The following is a 14362-nucleotide window of genomic DNA, read 5'->3' on the forward strand; positions in this document are numbered from 1 at the left end:
GCACCAAGGCCCAGAGTTCAGGCCCCACGACCGGATCCAAAAAACAAAACCAAACAAATAAACAGAAAAGTAAAACGGGGACCAGGACACAGGTCAAGTGGTAGAATGTCTGCTTAGCAAACTTGAGGCAGGTTTGGTATACAAACCTCTAATCCTAGCATTCAGGAAGTTGAGGCATGAAGGTTGTGAGTTCCAGGCCAAGCTGACGCACACATACACACACACGCGCACGTATCTCAAAAAACACATGATGGGAGCTGGGAAGGTAGCTTAGTGATATGATAGAGTGCTTGCTTAGCAAGCATGAAGCTCTGGGTTCCATTCCTTAGTACCACATAAACAGAAAATGCTGGAAGTAGTGCTGTGGGTATAGTGGTAGAGTGCTAGCCTTGAGCAAAAGAAGCTCAGGGATTGGGCTCAGACCTTGAGTTCAAGCCCCAGGACTGGCAATCAATAAATAAAGAGGCAAGGTGTCAAAAACTGCTTACTTCTTGATATCACCTCCAATTAGCAGGTGTCTACTTTTTATGAGTAGTGTCATGTAATTTTTGTCTAAATTTTTTGTTTTTGTTGTTTTGTAAAGCATTATTTATTAGAATTATACCTAAAGGAGTCAGGCTAGCAGTTCAGGTAGAGGTTGACTGCTGAGCTGAGTGCTGGTGACTCACGCCTGTAATCCTAGCTATTCAGGAGGCAGAGATCTGAGGATCACAGTTCAAAGCCAGCCCGGGCAGGCAAGTCTGTGAGACTCTTATCTCCAATAAACCATCAGCACTGTGGCTCAAGAGGTAGAGCACTCGCCTTGAGTTGAAGAGCTGAGGGACAGCACAGAGGCCCAGAGTTCAAGCCCTACAACCACCACCAACAACAACAAAAAGATTGACTGCTATGATGTGTGCTTTATGATTGCTAGTCAAGTGTATAAAAAGGATAACTTGGGAGAAGCAAATCCAGACAGGAATATAGCTAGAATTACAAGCCCAAAGGAAAAAAATTCATGGCCGGGCTGGGACCTGCCTAAAGTGGTAGAATAGTTGTTTAGCAAGTGGAAGGCCTTGAGTTCAATTCCCAGTTGTACTAAACAAAGAAAAAAAGAAAAACTGGGGCTAGGAAGATGGCTCAGTCGTAGAGTGCTTGCCTTACATGCATGAGGCCCCAGCACCACATAAGCAGAAAAAGCTGGAAGTGGTGCTGTGGCTCAAGTGGTAGAGCGCTAGCCTTGAGCTGAAGAGCTGAGGGACAGCGCCCAGGCCCTGAGTTCAGGCCCCATGACCAACAAAAAACAAACAAACAAACAAAAACTATGATTTGGAAATAAACAAAAGTTAAAGTCCTCATACCCAGACATTATGCTCCCCTGACCCCTATCATGGGGCATGAATTCAGGGCCTGGGCACTCTCCTTGAGCTTCTTTTTGCTCAAGGCTAGTACTCTACCACTAAGCCATAGCTCCACTTCATCTTTTTCTGAGTAGTTTATTAGAGGTAAGAGTCTCAGACTTTCCAGCCTGGGCTGGCTTCAAACTGTGATCCTCAGATCTCAGCCTCATGAGATATTAAGATTACAGGCATGAACCTCTGGTACCTAGCTACATTATGAATTCTTGTTTTTGCCAGTCCTGGGGCTTGCACTCAGGACCTGAGCACTGTCCTTGAGCAACTTCTGCTGAAGGATAGCAATCTACCACTTGAGCCACAACACCACTTCTGGCTTTTTCTGTTTATGTGGTACTAAGGAATTGAACACAGGGCTTCATTCATGCTAGGCAAGCATTCTACTACTAAGCCACATTCCCAGCCAAGAATTCTTAATTAAACTAGTAAGTACTATGTGGGCAATCAGTCAGATCTTTCTCTGGAATCTTCTGTTTTTCTATTCTGTTCTGGTAGCTCAGGCTCTTCACTCCTTCCCCAGCTAGAGGCCCTGGACATTCGTGTAAGCCTATACTTCTCCACTAGGTTACTTAATAGAGAGCACAGCCCTGGGACCGGATGTCTCCAGAGTTGAATCACTCACTCTTGTTATTTCCTATCAAGTCCCTAGGTTACTCCTATAATAGCAGGAACAACATACAATCAAATACCCATATCCACTGTTGGTGGTACTGGGGCTTGAACTCAGGGTCTCATGCTCTTGCTGGGTTTCTTCACTCAAAGCAGGTACTCCTCTCACTTGAACCATACCTCCTTCTGGTCTTTGTTAGTTAATTGGAGATGAGTCTCTGGGGATTATTCTGCATGGGCTGGCTTCAAACCACAACCATCATTCTCTGGGATCAGCCTCCTGAGTAGCTAGCCTTGAACTCTCTGTGTAGCCTCCCTATGGGCATGAGCCAACTAGTGTTTGAAGTAGGGTCTTATAGTTATATAGGCTTGTTTTCAAACTCCAGGGTTTAAGTGATTCTCCCCTTTTCCCAAGCCCACCTAGCACTGAGCAGCCAAGACTATAAATGTATATAATCACTTCTCAATTTTTTTTTCTCTGTGGTTATGGTCCTTGGGCTTGAACTCAGGGCCTGGGTATTGTCCCTGAGCTTCTTTTGCTCAAGGATAGTGCTCTATCACTTGAGCCATAGCACCACTTCCAGCTTTTTCTGTGTATGTGGTATTGAGGAATCAAACCCAGGGCTTCATGCCTGCTAGGTAAGAACTCTACCACTAAGCCATATTCCCAGCCTCAACTCTCATTATTTTTTTGGTCATGGGGGCCTGAACTCTGGGCCTGGGCACTGTCCCTCAGCTCTTCAGCTCAAGGCTACCCCTCTACCACTTGAGCGATAGCACCACTTCCGGCTTTTTTTCTGCTTATGTAGTGCTTAGGAATTGAATGTAGGGCCTCATGCATGCTAGGTAAGCACTCTATCACTAAGCCACATTCCCAGCCCCGACTCTCACATTCATGCTTAGCTTTTTCCACTCAAGGCTGGTACTCTACTACTCCAATTCCCTCATTCACCCCTTTTAAACAAAGTTGTGTGTGTGTGTGTGTGTGTGTGTGTTTTAGGCTTGGAGGTGTAGGTGCTTTTACCCTCAGGAAAAGCACCAGCCTACCATGTGTAAAGTCTTGGGTTTGAGCCCTAGTACCAAAAGAAGGTTGCATAGTGGGATTTTATAGACATCAGACTATGCTTCTGTTTTGGGGGCCCCTCAGCTGTGTAGTGCAGCAGGAAGATGTGGTTTAGAGAAGTCGGGGAGTGAAGGGGGCTGGGCCCTGGTGGCTTACACCTATAATCCTAGCTACTCAGACTGATAACTGAGGGATCATGACTGGAAGCCAACCCAGGCAGAAAATTCCCTGACACTCTCATGTCCAATCAGCCACCAGAAAAACAGAAGTGGTGCCCTAGCTTAAAGTGTTGGAGTGCTAGCCTTGAGCAAAAAAGCTCGGGGAGGGGTGGGGGGGAGGCTGGGAAGGTGGCTCAGTTGTAGAGCGCTTGCCTTGCATGCATGAGGCCCTGGGTTCGATTCCTCAGCACCACAGAAGCAAAAAGAATAAAGCCGGAAGTGGTACTGTGGCTCAAGTGGTAGAGAGCTAGCCTTGAGCTGAAGAGCTGAGGGACAGCGCCCAGGCCCAGAGTTCAGGCCCCACGACCAGACCCCCCCCCAAAATAAAATAAAATAAAATAATTAAAAAAAATAAAGCTCAGGGGCAGCAAAAAAAAAAGTCTCCGCAGATGACAGGCACTACCTTGGAACACCTTTCTGATACTTTTAAGCTCTTCCAGCTCTTTCCACTCTCTTCATGGACTAGCAGCTCTTTAGGGGTTCCCCCTTGTATTTTCAAATAATCATATATGGATTTCATATCATTATTTATCCACTTACCTTTCTCTTCCCAAGAGATGGAGAGATTCTTCAAGTCAGTATGTTTTCTTCAGTATATAGGTTAATATGTGACCTATAAGAAACATTATACATGTTAAGAAAGGAATTTGTTCAAGAATAGAAACAATAGTTGGAGTATGGCAAATGAGAGAGCAAATAGCTTCCAAACTGGCTGCTGAGTAAAAATGACCAAAGTATAAATGGGTTAACTCTGGAAATGTTGATCTTCTAAAGATGAAGTTCACTTTAATCCTTGCACTTTAACTACCTGCATTTATTTACTTATTTATTTATGTCAGTTGTGGGGCTTGAACTCTGGGCCTGGGTGCAGTCCCTGACCTCTTCAGCTCAAGGTGAGGGCTCTACTACTAAAACCACAGCACCACTTCTGGTTTTCTGGTGGTTAATTGGAGATAAGGGTCTCAGGAACTATCCTGCCGTGGCTTGCTTTGAACCTCAATCCTTAGATCTCAGCCTCCTGAACAGCTAGGATCATAAGTGTGAGCCACTGGTGCCTGGCTCCCTGAGCTCTTTTGCTCAAGGCTAATACTCTAATATGTTGAGCCACAGTAACACTTCCAGTTTTTGGGTGGGTCACTGGAAATAAGAGTCTTCTGGGGGGCTGGGAAGGTGGCTCAGTGGTAGAGTGTTCTTCTTGCATTCGTGAAGCCCTGGGTTCGATTCCTAGCACCACATAAGCAGAAAAAGCCAGAAGTAGGCACTGTGGCTCAAGTGGTAGAGTGCTTGCCTTGAGCTGAAGAGCTGAAGGCTAGTGCCCAGGCCCAGAGTTTAGGCTGCACAACCAACAAAACAAAAAAACAAAACAAGAGTCTTCTGGACTTTCCTTCCTAGCCTAGCTTTGAACTAAGATCCTCATATCTCAGCCTCCTGAGTAGCTAGGACTACAGGGGTGAGCGACAGGCACCTAGCAACTACTGGTATTTTGTGATATTAACTTTTTTTTTTTTTAGGAACTGAAACTGAAAAGCTTCTGCCTTATACTTTCCAAATTTTTCACTTTTAGAATTAAGTTTTGTCCCCTATTGCTACTGAAGACTAGTCCTACTTCCTTAAGACTTCCATAAATGGTATCAAAGAAACTGCTACCCACTGTCCCCCACCCTCGCCAAAGAAAAAGGAAAAGGGAAGTAGCCAGCCTCTAGTGTAGGTTCTAAACAAATGTCTGTTGGTAAGCAACTTCCTTTTCCCATAAATAACGGGAGCAAAAGTAGTGTTTGGAACTTGATGACATTTTACACAGTTTCATAGAATCTTCACAAGTACTGTGGTAATCCCAGTACTCAATGGAGGAGACTGAGGCTAGAGGATTATGAGTCTCCTAAACAAAACAAGACAAGTAATATAGATAGAAGTGATGTCAGGATTGAGTCCTATAATGCTGGATAGAACCCATGATCTTGAGCCTGACAGGCAAGCACTATGCCTCGGGCTACACTTTTGAACCCCTTCTCTGATCTGCAGGGGATTAAGTACCATAGGTAATCACTCAAGGCAATTAATATTTCCCCATTTTTTGAGACAAAAATCTTGCTATGCAGCCGAGACCGGCTTTGAACTCGGGATCCTCCTGCCTCAGTCTTCAGAGTTCTGGGATTATACATGTATAACACTATTCCAGGTTCAAAATGTTTTTTTTTTTTTATTTTTTGTTGGTTGTGGGGCCTGAACTCTGGGTGGGCCTGGGCACTGTCCCTCAGCTCTTCAGCTCAAGGTTAGCACTCTACCACTTGAGCCACAGCACCACTTCTGGCCTTTTCTACTTATGTGGTGCTGAGGAATCAAACTCAGGGCCTCATGCATGCAAGGTAAGCACTCTACCACTGAGCCACTTTCCCAGCCCCAAAATAATTTTAACTATTGTTTTTATGTTTATTTTTTAGATACTAGAGTTCAAACCCATTTGAGCTCTACCACACAACCACCCCCAGATCTCAAGGCAGGTTTTTGGATTTTTTGCTGGTTCTGGGGTCTGAATTCAGGAGCATTCTATTACTGGAGCTATAGCGCCTCTTTTAGCTTCCTGGTGGTTAGCTGTAGATAAGAGTCTCAGGCTTTGAATTGTGATTCTCAGAACTCAGCTTCCTGAGAGCCATTAGTGCTCTGTTCAAGACAGCTTTAATTCCACATTTACTTTGTCCTGTAGTCTACCTGGCTAGCAAGAGGCTTTGGTTATCCATGCAAGCCAAATAGCCATACCAGGGAGAATAAATTAATTTTGATGATCCAAAACTAGTCTGAGTGGTAAAGCACTTAGCTTGATTGAAGCCCTAGATTCAATCTTCAATACCCAAACAAACAAAAACAAACCAATTAGCCTAAAGCCAACATAATAGTAGTGTATCTTCTCCAATGATCTAGCCTACCTTTATTTGGCCAGCTTCCCTTCCACTACCAGCACCTGATGAACAAGTTTGGGCAGATGTTATTGGCTTCCATTCCATGAATTAAGACTGCAGAATATGCTTTCTGAACCTGACTTCAAGAATTCTGTTTTGAGAAGCCAGTATTTCATCCTATTTTTGAAGGTTTTCTAGGCTGGATTTCAAACACTGAAAGTAGTTCATCTCCCCCCAGTGCCTTTTCCCTAAAAAGCTACAGTACGAAATTCCTAATGGATCTCTGCCCAAGCCATATAACTGTGGGTTTAGTTAAGTACCCTAAGGTACCCTCTCTTGACTCTGCTCTAAAACCTCTGAGGTCTTCCTGCCATTATTGGTAAGCCATTAAGTCTTTCTGGCCTCTTTCCTGGTTTTAGATCCTCTTAGGTTCTTTTAGTACTCTGCTCCTGGCTCATCTGATCAAATCTCTCTTTGATTCTGTCCTGTCCTACTTTATAAAGTCTCTTTTATTCTGCTTCCTCCAGTCTCTCCTCCTGTAACATGTACCCTCATCTCTAGGCTTCTGACTCTCGTGTGTTTGTGTGTGTGTGTGTATGTGTGTGTGTGTGTGTGTGTGTGTGTGTGTGTACTGGGACTTGAATTTAGTGTCTGGATATATCCCTTAACTGTTTCATTCATGGTTGGTGCTTTACCACTTGAGCCACACCTCTAGACCTGGCTTTTGCTGGTTAATCAGACAAGAAGAATCTTGTGGACTTTGCTGCCTGAGATCCTCAGATCTCAGCCTCCTGAGTAGGTGGGATTACAGGCAGGAGTTACCTGCATCTGGGTGCTTCCAACATTTTCAAAGCCATGTTCAAATGTTACTCAAATCAAAGGTGGCCTCTTACATTTGGGGTTGACTGGCATTCTTACAGCTTTGGGTTCACACCCTTTATAGTTCTTGCCACACACTTCTTGGCAATTGGAGAACTTGCAAAAGACCTAAGATTGTTACACAGAAAGGGAACTTGGACTTTTTTTTTTGGAGGGGGGGTGGGAGGAGGTAAAGAATGTTGGGGATTAAACCCAGGTCCTTGTACATGCCAAAAAAGCACTCAATCTCTGAGCCATACTCCTAACCCCAGGAAATGGGTCTTATTTGCCCTCCCTTTTTTTATTTTATGCTGGTACTGGGGCTTGAACTCAGGGCCTGGAAGGTTTTTTTTTTTTTTGCTCAAAGCTGGCACTCTACCACTTTAGCCACAGCTGCACTATTAGCTATTTAGTAGCTAGACTTTGCTGCCTAGGCTAGCTTTGAACTGCAATCCGCAGACCTCAGCCTCCTGAGTAACTAGGACAACAGGTATGAGCCACTGGTCCTTGGCTTATTTGCTGTATTCTATGAGGGCAGGAAATGGTAGACAAATGAATATAGACTCATCTATACTAGCTGCCCACCTTTCCCTTCATCTGGGTTGACTTTTCCTTTTAGCAGGAGGGCTGTATGTTTTTAATGTGTCCAACATAGAGTGGAAAAGTTTAGAAAATTGAATCTTGGGGCTGGGAAGGTGGCTCAGTGGTAGAGTGTTTGCCTTGCATGCATGAGGCCCTGGGTTCGATTCCTCAGCACCACATGAGTTGAAAAAGCTGGAAGTGGCACTGTGGCTCAAGTGGTAGAGCACTAGCCTTGAGCTGAAGAGCTGAGGGACAGTGCCCAGGGCCCAGAGTTCAGGCCCCACAACTGACAAAAAGAAAAAAGAAAGAAAGAAAAAAAAAAGTAAATGGAATCTTGTGGTGGGGACAAATTAAGATGTCTGGGTACCTAATATGGAGCACATACCTCTGGAACTCTCCTCCCCCTCCCCCCAAAAAACTGCCCTGGGGCAAATGATTCTGTGGTTCAGTTTGTTTGATACAACTGTTCATGACAAGATTGACCACACCGTCCAGTCCTGGTCCCAATGAGTTAGTATATTTCTAACAAAAACCCAGAACATGGGTGGCTCATGCCTGTCATCCTAGCTACTCAGGAGGCTCAGTTCTGAGGATTGCAGTTCGAAGCCAACCTGGGCAGTGAAGTCCGTGAGGCTTTTATGTTTTGGAGTCAGTCGTGGGGCTTGAACTCTGGGCCTGGGCGCTGTCCCTCAGGTCTTCAGCTCAAGACCAGAGCGCTCTACCACTTGAGCCACAGCGCCACTTCCGGTTTTCGGAGAGGGGGGTTTATTGGAGATCAGAGTCTCACAGACTTTCCCGCCCAGGCTGGCTTTGAACCGTGATCCTCACATCTCAGCCTCCTGAGTAGCTAGGATGACAGGCGGGAGCCACCGGTGTCCGGCTTTCTGTGAGAAGGAACCCCAAAAAGCCCAAAAGGGGCGTTGTGGGTGAGAGTACAGCAAAAAAGATGCTCAGGGACAGCGCCCAGTCCTTGAGTTCAAGCCCCAGGACCGGCACAGACAGACAGACAGACAGACACACACACCCCTATGGATCAGGATGGCGTGTCTGAGGGGATTTGAGAGGATTGTTGCCAGACCTCTAGAGAACGCAGGGTCGGACGGACACCGCGTCACTCGGTCCATCCCTCTTCCGTCCGTCTTTGCGGGAGGTGGGGGGGGCGGGGGCGCTCCACAGCGGATGGCGGCGCCGAGGAAAGATAGAAGCTGAGGGCGCCCGAGAGGGCGGCGGCGGCGGCGACGGCGTGCGTGCGCGTGCGCGTGCGCGCGTGCGCGGTAGGGCCAGGCGCGCAGGAGCACGTATGCCTGCGCGCGCGCGCGTGCGTGCGTGCGTGCGTGTGTGTGTGTGTATGTATGTGTGTGGGTGCGCGTGCGTGCGTGGGCGCGGCCTCCGAGCACGCTGTGCGCGAGGCGGATGTCCGGGCCGGCTGGGCCGGGGCGACGGACGAGATGGCGGAAGGCCGAGGCTGCTGTGAGCGACCGGATGTAGAGACCCAGAAGTCCGAGCTCGGAGCCTTGATGAGGACCACGCTCCAACGGGGAGCGCAGTGGTGAGCACTTCCTGGTTTGCCCCTTCCTCCATCTCGGCAGAGCGTGGGGCCGACGCTTCTCTGGGCTCTTAGGCCAAGTCCCTACCCCCCCCACCCCCTTTTATTTATTTATTTCTCTGCTTGGGAAGGGGCGGGGTCGGGGGCCTTGTTTGATGACCCTTAAAAGAGTGACCAGACCTCCGTCCCTAACTTGGGAACCCCCCCCAAAAAAAAATCACCCCAGCCCAGGTACCGTGTGGCTGGGACTGGAAGTGGGGGCGCTGTCCTAGCCCATTCGGGCCCCCCACAGAGGCCTGGGCCAGGCCGGGACAGGGGATGTAGGATCCTAGGAAAGTAGGGGAGAATATGCCGGGGAGAGGCGACGGCCCGTTACCACCCGGGACTTGGCTTTCTGTGACCTTGGGCAAAAAGATGTCCAAACTTTATACGGACCTAGGTTCCTGACAAGTTCGAAGTGTAGCAATTTTGTGGCTCCCGGGAGTGGAGGCGAAGCTCCCAAGTTGATACTTTGTAAGTTGTCAGATGGTCTCAGGACCTCTCCCCCCCCCTCCGACCTTCCCTCTCTGATTGTTTTGGAATCACGTGTCAAAAATGAATAGTGCTGCCAGTCGCCGGGTGGCTCACGCTTTGTAAATCTTAGCTCTTTTAGAAGGTTGAGATCTGAGGAACCTGGTTTGAAGCCAGAAAAGTCTGTGAGACTCCATCCCAATTAGCTATCAAAAAAAGTTGGAAGTGGAGCTGTGGCTCAAGTGGTAGAGTGCTCACCTTGAGTACAAAAACTCACGGACAGGCCATGAGTTCAAGCCCCGTGCTTGGTACAAAAACTAAAATAATTAATGTTGGTCGTTATCTAGGGAAAATAATAGGGTAGCCTGGATCCTGGGGGTGTATAGAAATTTAAAGTAGAAAAGCAAGGTTGAGATCGGAGATTTCTTTCTTTTCTTTCCTTCCCTTCCTCCCTCCCTCCCTCCCTCCTTCCTTCCTTCCTTCCTTCCTTCCTTCCTTTCTTGCGTTTTCCATTCAAGGCTGGCGTTGTACCACTTGAGCCACAATTTCAGTCCTCAGGTGTAGTTTTATGGTGTTCATCTTTGTCTAGTCAAGATGAAAAGCAAGGCAAACATATACTTTTTTTTTTTGGTCAGTCATGGGACTTAAACTCTGGGCCTAGGCGCTGTCCCTGAGCTCTTTGGCTCAAGGCAAGTGCTCTACCATTTGAACCACAGCACCACTTCTGGTTTTCTGGTCCTTTATTGGAGATAAGAATCTCATGGACTTTGCTGCCGGGGTTGGTTTTGAACTGTGATCCTCAGATCTCAGCCTTCTGAGTAGCTCCGATTACAGGTGTGAGCAACTGGCACCTGGCCAGAGGTACTTTTGAAGTTACTCTGCAAATGGGCGATACATAAAGAATGCCTTGCAGAAGCAAAAGGAGTTTAAGATAAACTCACCCAGTGAAAGTATATAAAGGTTATTGGTCAGCCAGGTGCTGGTGGCTTATGCCTGTAATCCTAGCTACTCAGGAGACAGATCTGAGGATCGAGGTTCAAAGACAGCCCAGGCAGCAAAGTCCGTGAGACTCTTTATCTCCAATAAACCACCAGAAATCTGGAAGTGGTGCTGTGGTTCAAGTGATAGAGTGCTTGCCTTGGGATGAAGAGCTGAGAGACAGCACCCAGGCCTAGAGTTCAAGCCTTACAACCAACCCCCCCCCCCAAAAAAAAAAAAGTTATTGCTCAAGGGATTGGTGGGAAAAACAGTGTTTTACAGAATTGACATGTTTGGGTTGAAATCATAGCTCAGTTGATATAGTGCTAGCTAAGGAGTGAAAGTGTCAGGTACCAAGTTCAAGTCCCTATCTTGGACCAAAAAAATAAATAAAGCAAAGAATGGGCATGTATTTTATGGATCCTTGAGCTGTTTGGGAAGTTGCTTGATTTCTTGGGATGTTTTTATTGAATTTGAAGGACAATGCAATCGTGTTTTTTCCTTCTGACTTATAAAGAAATATATGATACTTTATAATCATATTTCTCTGTGTGTGTGAATGTGTGTATGTGCATGTACGTGCATGGTGTGCCAGTCCTGAGGCTTCAGATCATGGCCTAGGCACTGCCCCTGAGATTTTTTTTTTGCTCCAGGCTACTGCCCTACTACTTAAGCCACAGCTCCACTCTACTTTTTGGTGGTTAATTGGAGATAAGAGTTCAGAGACATTCCTGCCTGGGTTAGTTTGAACCTTAATCCTCAGATCTCAGCCTCCTGAGTTTTACGGGTGTGAGCTACTGGTGCCTGAGTTGTCTTATTCTTTTAGCAATCATTTTCCATTAATAAATGACTGGTCTAAGGCTATCCATCCTATTGGCTCCTAGTCCCACTCTGGGGTGTATATTTTGTGGTGAGGTTAACATATTCTCCACATGGGAGGATCATAAAAAAATAATGATAAAGGGTCTGGGAAGACAGTTCAGTGGTAGAATACTTACTACGTAAGAGCCTCCTCATTCTATCCCCAGCACTGGAATAAAGAGAAAATTAAGTTGTAGCTTCAGAAGCTAGTAACCTCCGTTTTTTGGCTATAATAACTTGTTGTGTTTCTCTAGGTACCTTATTGACAGCCGGTGGTTCAAGCAATGGAAGAAGTATGTGGGCTTCGATAGCTGGGACATGTACAATGTGGGTGAACATAACTTGTTTCCTGGGCCAATAGACAACTCCGGACTCTTTTCAGGTATAGTATCCTATTGCTTCTCTAGCAGAATGTTCATGTGGGCAGTGGCTGATGTGTGTTACCTCTAACATGGACATTGTGATCCTGCCCTTTCCTAGTATAAAGAGATGGAAATGAGTGTTTTCAACTTGCATCCATAGAAATTCTTGCAGGTGGGGCCGGGAAGGTGGCTCAGTGGTAGAGTGCTTGACTCACATGCATGAGGCCCTGGGTTCGATTTCTCAACACCACATAAACAGAAAAAGCTGAAAATGGCGCTGTGGCTCAAGTGGTAGAGCGCTTGCCTTGAGCTGAAGAACAGAGCCCAGGCCCAGAGTTCAAGCCCCACAACTGACAAAAAAAAGAAACTCTTGCAGGTCTTTAGGAAGCCTTCAGTTGCTTTTTACCTCAGTTCATTGCGTCTAAACTAGTGCAAGTGTATGCCATTTAAATTTTCTCTATCTCTGCAAATTCTGCTAGAGGATTCAGGTTTTAGACTAGTAATATCCAGAAAGGAAAAAAAGGGTGTATCATTTGAAATTTCTTCTGAAATCGAAACTTTGGAAATTAACCTTTTTTTTTTTTTGTCGGTCATGGGGCTTGAACTCTGGGACTGGGCGCTGTCCCTCAGCTCTTCACCCTAAGACTAGTGCTCTGTCACTTCACCCACAGCGCCACTTCCAGTTTTCTAGTGGTTAATTGGAGATAAGAGTCTCACAGATTTTCCTGCCCAGGCTGGCTTTGAACTGCTATCCTCAGATATCAGCCTCCTGAGTAGCTAGAATTACAGGTCTGAGCCACTGGCACCCAGCTGGAAATTTAAAAATGTGGGGATCAAGCACAGGTCTTATATATATATATTTTGATGCCAGTCCTGGGGCTTGAACTCATGGTCCAGGCACTATTCCTGAGCTGCTTTTGCTCAAAGCTTGCACTCTACTACTTGAGCCACAATGCCACTTCAGGCTTTTTCTGCTTATGTGGTACTGAGGAATCGAACCCAGGGCTTCATGCATGCTAGGCAAGCACTCTACCACCAAGTCACATTCCCAGCCCACCCCTAACCAGCTTTGAAAAAGGTTTTTTAAATCATTATCTGCCTTGAGCTAGAGACGATTTGTTCCACTGTGGATACTTTCCAGGCTTCACTGGTCTAGAGAACAGTGACTTCTACTGTTTAAACTTAGAATGGGGTATAGAGTGGGGTGTTGCCGGTCACTGGCTTAGCTGTGAGTACTGTTGGTGGGAATTGATCAGTCTTCCCTAGGTCCTCCCTTGAGAAAGTGTTTCAAACTCCTACAGTCTAGTTCTGATCTCTGGAATGTTGACTGTCTGTGGTAGGTGGTGTTGAATGTTTAGTTTTTTTTTTAATTTTTGGTGCAGTTCCTGGGGCTTGAACTTAGGGCCTGGGTGCTGTCCCTGAATTTCTTTTGCTTAAGACAAGTACTCTATTACTTGAGCAGTAGCTCTACTTCCAGCTTTTTTTTTTTTTTTTGGTGGGGGAGGAGGGTAGTTTAGTGGTAGTATAGTCTTACAGACTTTCCTGCCTGGGCTGGCTTCGAATCGTGATTCTCAGATCTCAACCTCCTGAGTAGGATTACAGGTGTGAGCCACTGGTATCTGGCTTGTATAGCATGTTAAAAAGACTGCCTACCCCCCAAACCCCCTCCCCACCCCCAATTTCTGGAACCTGAACTCTGGGATTGGGCACTGTCCCTGAGCTCTTCAGCTCAAGGCAAGTACTCTACCACTTGAGCCACAATTGGAGATAAGAGTCTCTCAGACCTTCCTGTCCCAGCTGGCTTTGAACCGCGATCCTCATATCTCAGTTTAGGATTACAGGTATGAGCCATTAGTGCCCAGCTTCTGTCTGAGCTTTGACTGAGAATGTTTAAAACTAAGAATGCTATAGCTGGGTGGTTAAGTGGTAAAGCACTTGGTAGAGCACTTGAGACTCTGGATTGGGTCCAAAACAAAACAAATTAACAAAAACAAACAGGTGAAGTCCCTGATTCTTGGTAAAATAAATGTAACTTCACTGGTTATTTTAAAATTTCTTTTTTCAGTACTTGTGGCTTGAACCCAGGACCTTGAGCTTATAAGACAAGAGCTCTATCACTTGAGCTATTCTCTTAGCCTTTCTCTTTTATTTTGTTTTTGAGATACGGACTCACTGCTTTTGCCCAGGTTGGCTCAAATTTTCAATTTTTAATTTTCAATTTTCTGTCTCCAAGCCCTGAGTAGTTGGGATTATAGGTGTGTATCATAACACTCAGCTATTTTTTTCCTCCTTTTTTTTTTTGTACTAGTACAAGGGTCTTGAACTCAGGGCCTCTACTCTCTTGGCTTTTTAGCTAAAGAGTGGTACTTTACCACTTGTGCCACAGTTCTACTTTTGGCTTTTTGCTGGTTAATTGGAGATAAGAATCTCACACCGGGGCTGGGAAGTTGACTCAGTGGTAGAGCGCTTGCCTTGCATGCATGA

General features: G+C 46.1%; 1 protein-coding gene across 1 annotated transcript in view; it reads left to right on the top strand.

Annotated features, from left to right (window-relative positions):
- Positions 1-9026: 9026 nt before the first annotated feature.
- Positions 9027-14362, top strand: part of Usp4 (ubiquitin specific peptidase 4 (proto-oncogene)) — a 41669-nt gene continuing 36333 nt past the window's right edge. The window contains exons 1-2 of the mRNA XM_013028056.1: positions 9027-9170; positions 11771-11898. Coding sequence (XP_012883510.1) covers positions 9070-9170; positions 11771-11898 — 229 coding nt within the window. The 5' untranslated portion in view covers positions 9027-9069. The remainder of the gene's footprint in view (positions 9171-11770; positions 11899-14362) is intronic.

Source organism: Dipodomys ordii, unplaced genomic scaffold, assembly GCF_000151885.1.
Source record: "Dipodomys ordii isolate 6190 unplaced genomic scaffold, Dord_2.0 Scaffold107, whole genome shotgun sequence".
Classification (NCBI taxonomy): Eukaryota; Metazoa; Chordata; class Mammalia; order Rodentia; family Heteromyidae; genus Dipodomys; species Dipodomys ordii.